This window comes from Malus domestica, chromosome 15, assembly GCF_042453785.1.
Source record: "Malus domestica chromosome 15, GDT2T_hap1".
Classification (NCBI taxonomy): domain Eukaryota; kingdom Viridiplantae; phylum Streptophyta; class Magnoliopsida; order Rosales; family Rosaceae; genus Malus; species Malus domestica.
Genome location: NC_091675.1, coordinates 6,453,989 through 6,461,604, shown reverse-complemented (window position 1 = coordinate 6,461,604; position 7,616 = coordinate 6,453,989). Strand labels below are relative to the sequence as shown.

Genomic DNA, 7,616 nt, shown 5'->3' with positions numbered 1-7,616 from the left:
TGATCTGATCTGATAGCGACCACGTCTTATCTCTTTCGAGCAATGAACAATGAACCAGATATATAACAACATTTTCACTATGAAAGCCATGTTTCATTAGAGACCTTTGAAAGAGCTCAAGTTTTGCTATGCGTTTAGACATATAGATTGGATTGAACTGGTGTTGTCAGTAGTAGTTTTCTCTCTGTTTATACGTTAAATCTATTGACATATAGGAACGGAGCAACCCATGCAGCTCGGTGCACATAGGCAGACAGATTAAATTAGACCCATGTGAATCGCGCCATGGCTGGCTGCCTGCATTGCAGGGTTATCATGCAACTTATCGTCGTTTGTCACTGTGGCTACTGTTAGCCAATATCCATGACTGGCCGCTGCATGACATATAATTAAGTTTGCGACAATGAGCAGGACTGATCGACCTTTTCACCATAAAACTCCAAGCTGTGGGCCGGGAAACATCAAATACACGTCCCATCAGACTCACCGCACAATAATTTATAGGGTAGTATATGTTGACAAAATCCATTCAATTTTCCTGTTTCTCTTGTCGTCCAAGATGTTTTTCTGAGATATATGGATAAAGATATAGCGTGGGGAATAGTCCTCTCAAACATTTATTTGGTACGTCTTGTATGTGTCAGACTTTTAACAGTGCCAACTATTAATGAAGTAATTCGTTCTTCCTTCTGTGACATGTGGATGAAAGATGAAGCACCATGTTCGTGGCAGCAGGGATTATTGAAAGTTTCCATGGACAAGTTGCAGTATTGTGAATCATGCATTGCAAACTGCATGCAAAACAGAGCCCTTTAATTCAGCTTCTTCTGCTTATAGATGTGCAAGATCTTGCAGATAGATATAATCGTCTAGAAAGATTTAGCATCCAATTATGTGGAATTAGGGTTTGGCCCATATGATGCAAACTTGTCAACATTTTGGGCTGAATGTGAAATTCATGTGATTAGTTGAAAGAATCTATTTGGGTTGGGTATTTTACAGAAGAGTCCCATGAGATGTAAAAAAAAACTACAGTTAGAAACTTGGAATATCGTACAGACCTTCAGATGAGCAAACATTGAAATATAATGAGCCTTTTTCATCCAAAATAAAGAGAGAAAAAAATTCCAATGGGTTTTAATGCACCAAGAAAATCTAATTGTTTGGTAAAATGAGGCCGAATAACAAATATGTTTTATGAAGAAAAAATGATTGAGGACAAAAAATTGCAGATTACATAAACAGGAAAGAGGTAAAATATCATCTTTGCATTTCTTTTTCCCGGTAAAATTAATCAAACTAAAGAATGAGAGTCTCTTAGGTTCACTTTACTAGTTTTAGTTGCCCGCAGGGCTTTTCTTTTCGTTCAAAATAAAAAATCTTTTTGAACTTGGCGCAATGGAAAAGTTTTTCTTTTGTGATTGAAAGATCATAGATTCGAGTCGTGAAAATAGCCTTTTTGTAAAACAAAGATAAAGCTGTTTACGGTAGACGTCCCTCTCTCAATTCTTGCAAAGCAAGAAATCTTAACTTGGAGTCGGCTCATTAGGTTTTCTTGACCACATTATTACAAACAGAGTAAACTTTAGAACGATGACCGGGCATATAGCTTTACGGCTTAAAACATTTATTCATGATCTTGTTAGAAAAGAATATCATTTCATTAACTAACTGAATAAAGTTACATTATAGTTGTATATATACAACTCATTTACAGCTGTCACCATTAGCTACTCCAACTAACTAATTACACATTTAACCTGATTAACTAATATCAAATATTGAATTACATTTCTAAGTATTAACTAACAGTTTCATTTACATAAGTATCCTTAATATCCCCCCTCAAACTGAGCGGAGGAGATCGAAGGGAGAGTTTGTTGCGGAGAGAATGAAACCGATCCTTAGCAAGGGCCTTGGTACAAATATCTGCAACCTGTTGTTGGGTGCAAATATAGTGAACAGAAACTTCGCGAGCTAAAACCTTTTCACGAATGTAATGGTAATCAAGCTCAACATGCTTGGTACGAGCATGACACAAAGGATTTTTGGCCAGAGACAGAGCAGAGACATTATCACACCACAGGTGGGGAATAGAAGGAGATTGGTAAGCAAGATCCACGAGAAGTTTGCAAATCCAAGTGAGTTCAGCAGCAGTATTGGCGAGAGACCGATACTCAGCCTCCGTGGATGAGCGAGCAACAGTAGGTTGCTTTTTAGCGCTCCAGCTAATCAGAGAAGAGCCAAGAAAAATGCAGAAACCACCAGTAGACTTTCGGTCAAGGGGACAACCTGCCCAATCGGCATCAGAGAATGCAGTAATGGATGGAGAAGAGGAACATTTGGGAAACCATAATCCCAAATCAATAGAACCTTTAAGATACCTGAAGATCCGTTTAACAGCCTGAAAATGGGAATGTCGGGGACTATGCATATATTGGCAGACCAAATTCACAGCAAAAGAGAGATCAGGCCGAGTCCAAGTTAAGTATTGAAGGGCTCCGACAAGGGATCTGTAGGTAACAGCATTGTCCAGTAAAGGAGAGGAATGATCAAGCTTTGATGTACTCAGAGGAGTAGCACAAGGTTTGGCCCCATCCATGTGAGCTTTCTTAAGCAAGTCCAGTATATATTTGGTTTGGGAGATGTAAATGCCCTGGGAAGACCGTTTCACCTCAATGCCAAGAAAATAGTGAAGGGGACCGAGATCCTTGATAGGAAACAGAGAGCTAAGCCGAGTAATGATTTGTTGACAAGCAGAAGGAGATGGGCCAGTGACAATAATGTCATCAACATAGACTAAGACGAACACCATGGGATCAGTCTTGACAAACAAGGAGTGATCGGATTGAGAGCCAGTAAATCCCAAGGAGAGAAGTGCACCATGAAGTTTTTCATACCAAGCTCGAGGAGCTTATTTGAGACCATAGAGTGACTTGCGGAGATGGCAAATGTGATGGGGATGATTAGAGTCTTCAAACCCGGGTGGTTGTTGCATAAACACCTGTTCAGAGAGAGTACCATGCAAGAAAGCATTGCTGACATCAAGCTGATTTAGAAACCAATCAAATTGAGCTGCCAAAGTGAGGAGAATCCGAATTGTGACCGGTTTAGCAACCGGACTAAATGTCTCTGTATAATCCAAGCCGGCCTGTTGGTGGAAGCCTTTGGCAACAAGACGGGCCTTATATCGTTCAACAGTACCATCGGGTTTCCTTTTGATTCGGAAAACCCACTTGCAGCCTACAACATTGGTGGAGGAAGAAGGAGGAACCAAAGTCCAGGTTCCAGTTTGCTGCAGTGCAAGAAACTCATCCTGCATAGCTTTAAGCCAGTGAGGATATTTAGAGGCCTGAAGATATGTAGTAGGAACAAAGTCATGAGAAAGATGAGAGGGTAGAGGATGTTTGGTTGCAGTAAAGGCCTTGGGCTTGTAGATTCCAGATTTAGCTCGGGTCTGCATATGATGGATATTTGTAGGGAGATGAGAAGGGGAAGGTGTATGGGAAAGGGAAGGGGATGGAGAGGCAGTAGGAGGGGAAGAAACCGGAGAAAGCTCTGGAGAAGAAGGACGGGGGATGATAATGGGTTGAGAGAAGGTTAATTGAGTTGGAAGAGAGGGAGGATGAGGAATATGGGATGGTGGAGATGGAGGGGCAAAGATGGGCAGGTGAAAAGGAAAACTGGACTCATCGAAGATGACATGGCGGGACACATAGATCCTTTTAGAAGTAGGATCAAGACATTTGAACCCCTTGTGATTGAGACTGTAACCCAGAAAAACGCAGTGTTTGCTTTTTGGATCCAACTTGGATGAAGAATAAGGCTGCAACCAAGGAAAGCAACTGCAACCAAAGATTTTCAGTGTGTGATGAGAAGGAGATCGGTTGAATAATAATTCCCATGAAGAAGCTTTGGATGTAGTCGGCATTCGATTGATCAAATAAACTGCAGTAGCAAAAGCATAATCCCAATAAAGATGAAGAACATGAGAAACTGTCAACAATGTCCTCGCAGTCTCCACTATATGTCGATGTTTACGCTCAGAGCAACCATTTTGCTCCGGAGTGTGAGGACAACTGAGTTGATGGTGAATGCCATGATCAACAAGAAATTGAGAAAACTGAGAACTCAAATATTCACCACCAGAATCAGATCGCAGAGTTTGAATTTTGAGGCACAACATATTCTCAACATGAGCCTTAAACTTCACAAAAGTACTAAAAACATCAGATTTGTATTGCAAAGGGAAGAACCAACAATATTTGGTAAAGTCATCCACAAAAATGACATAATACTTGTGATGATGAACAGAAGATACAGAGGTTGGCCCCCAAACATCAGTGTGAAGTAATTCTAAAGGTTTACTAGTCCTACTCAGTACCGAAACAAACGGAAGTTTGGAGCTCTTGCTTAAAGCACAACCATTACAGAATGGAAGATGAGAAGGACTAGAAACAGAAATACAAGACGCAAAGGACAACTTATTAATAATCTTGGGAGAGGGGTGACCCAAGCGTTGATGCCAAACATCCCTGGATGCATTTGCCGAAGCAACAAAGGCAAGATGAGAAGCATTCACCAAGGCAGAATTGAGAGGTTGAAACTGATAGAAACCACGATGCACTGGTCCTTTAAAAAGCATCTTCCCCGAAGTAATATCCTTCACAGTGAAGTGAAATGGATAAAGATGCATAGAACACCAATTATCAAGGAGAAATTGATTTGCAGAAAGCAAATTGTGTTTTAAGTCAGGGACATGTAACACATTACGAAGCTGAAAATTGTAATGAGAAGTAGGTAAGTGAGAAGATCCAGAGTGAAGAATTGGCAAACCTTTGCCGTCGCCAATATAAACTTGCTCAGGACCTGTGTAAGGTTCCGAATTTTGGAGATGATTAGCCGAGTTTGTCATATGAGATGTAGCGCCAGAATCCACAATCCAATTTGGAGAGGAAGTGGTTGTACTGGCAACCATAGCAGAGGGAGAATGAGGACCAGAAAATTGGGGATTCATGCGGTGAGGACAAGCAAAGGCTTCATGACCAAATTGTTGACAAATTTGACAAGGAACCTTCTTGCCAGATGAGTAGAAATTTGAGCGACCACGATTATACTTTGGATAGCCTTGGCGATTGAAATTGGGGCGAAAATTATTAGAGCGAAAATTTCCACGACCTTGAAAATTCCGAGAATTAGAGATGGCACCGCGAGCAGAAGAAGAGGTGCGATCCGGGCCACGGCCTTGAGAATTGAAGTCTGGAGCCACCAGAAGAGCTTGAGAGGGAGGCGTGGGAAGAAGGCCAGCAGAAAAATGAAATGCCTGAAAAGGCGAAGACGAAGATGATTTCTTCCGAGTCGTTAATTGAATCTCCTTACTGAGAAGCAGGCCATGAAGTTCATCAATTGTCGTGGAACCAAGGCGAAACTGAATCGCATCAACAAACGAGTCATATTCAGATGGAAGGCCATGAAGAATGACAGAGATGATCTCAGAATCTTCAATCGGAGCGCCGGCACTAGCAAGAGCATCAGCAATTTCTTCAATTTGTTGAAGAAATCGGGCAGCAGAAGAATCGCCCTTAGTTAGGGTTCGAAGACGAGAACGGAGTTCATGAATGTGCAATTGAGAAGCAGTCGCAAGCCGGGATTCCAATTTCGCCCAGAGTTCTCGGGAAGAATTGACTCCAACCGTGTAGGGAATCAGAGAATCAGAAAGTGTAGAGTTGATCCAGATGAGAATGTTTTGATCATTCTCATACCAGGTAACATATGCTGGATTCAGAGTGCGAGATCCAGCAACATCAGTGAGAAATTGAGGCGGTGGAGGAAGCGAGCCATCGACAATGCCTGCAAGGTTGTACCGACGGAAAATGGGAGCGAACAAGGCACTCCAGGTCAAGTAATTCGTCGTGGTCAGCTTGATTGGAACCAGAGAACCAATGTTCTGAATCATGATGGAAGCAGCATGAGAGGCAAAAGAGAGATTAGAGCTGGAATCGACGATCGGAGGAGGAGGATCGTGAGAACCAGCGTTGGAGGGAGAAGCCGAGGTCGCCATGGAAGATTGCAGGAGAAAGTAGGGTTTCGGATGCAAGAAGCTTCAAGAAAATGGAAGCTTAGCAACGAAGAGTCGCAAAAAGCGTAGGGACGAAGGAAAAAGGATCAAGTCGTTAGACAGAGGCGAGTGATACCATGTTAGAAAAGAATATCATTTCATTTACTAACTGAATAAAGTTACATTATAGTTGTATATATACAACTCATTTACAGCTGTCACCATTAGCTACTCCAACTAACTAATTACACATTTAACCTGATTAACTAATATCAAATATTGAATTACATTTCTAAGTATTAACTAACAGTTTCATTTACATAAGTATCCTTAATAGATCTCAGGTTTAAAAATTGCCCTAACCGGCCTAATGTTGTTTAATAAAGGAAAAAAAAATACCTTCAGAACCATGAAGAAACATTTTTTTCGAATATATAGTTCTTGCTGGACAATTAATCACGTTTGGTACTGATGTCTTGTTTCACAATAGTGGACGATCACTCATAATCTGTGGTTGACAATTGACAGATTGAAGAAAACTCATCGTATAAAATTGGGCAACCTAATAGGTTTGGGTTCGCATTTTTGAAACTCATTGCCACCCAAGAAATGGCCAAACAAAAGCCACTCAAATCATTCTTAAGTGAGTTGGGTTGAGTAGGTTTTACAGAATTTGTAAACACTCAAAGTTGGGAGGTCAACACAAGACCAATACAAACAATCCTTGGTGGGCTCGAAATATAAAGAAATTATGGATAACATAATTTAAGTAGTTCACCCTTAAAAATGGGTTACGTCTATTGTGGTAGTCTACCATATAATTGAAGCGTATTATAGTAGCTCTCAAACCAATGTAATATAAATTTACTCTTGTGCATATGGCCGCTTTTAAGGTATACTTGTCCCCTTTTATATAGGTTATGAGTCAGCCTTAAAGTCTTGAGCTCTCAAGTTTCTTGACGTCCTATCATTAAATGGATCGAACACGTCGACCTGACCTATAAGTTATATCCACTGTTCATTCAACACGTGGACAATAAGTGACATTGTAAATGTCTCTAATTAATTAATAACTAAAATACCATAAATATGATATTTGTAACATAATTCAACGCTTACCATCACTAATAGAAGGCACTTTAGTGCAGTCCATTAGACCATCTCCAACTCTGGGCTAAAAGACAAATTACTCCCCAAATTACCCTCCCAAACACTCTCCAATCCATGCTAAAATTTTAGGCTAAATGCCAAATGCTATTTCTGGGCCAAATACCCCCCAGCTTTCCCCCCGGGCTAAATGCGAAATGTTTATAGGAATTTAAATTTTTTTAGATTAAAATGTTCATAAAATTAATTTACAATAATCTACATATTTATTTATTTTTTTTTAAATTGATTTAAGAAAAAAATTTAGGCTAATTTCATTCTTTAATAATTCCGGGCTAAAATTTTAGGGTAGAAGGGTTGGAGCAGAAAAGATGTTTCTGGGCTAAAAGCTAAATTTTCCGGGCTAAAAAATTTGGCTTTTAGCCCAAGGGTTGGAGATGGTCTTACGGTC

At 40.3% G+C, this 7,616-nt stretch overlaps 1 protein-coding gene across 1 annotated transcript; it reads right to left on the bottom strand.

The window, feature by feature from the left end:
• Nucleotides 1-1,801: 1,801 nt before the first annotated feature.
• On the bottom strand, nt 1,802-2,815 carry LOC108172533 (uncharacterized mitochondrial protein AtMg00810-like). The gene has a single exon (XM_017330214.1). It carries the CDS (start codon nt 2,813-2,815, stop codon nt 1,802-1,804), a length of 1,014 nt encoding a protein of 337 aa, XP_017185703.1.
• Between the last annotated feature and the right edge of the window lie 4,801 nt (nt 2,816-7,616).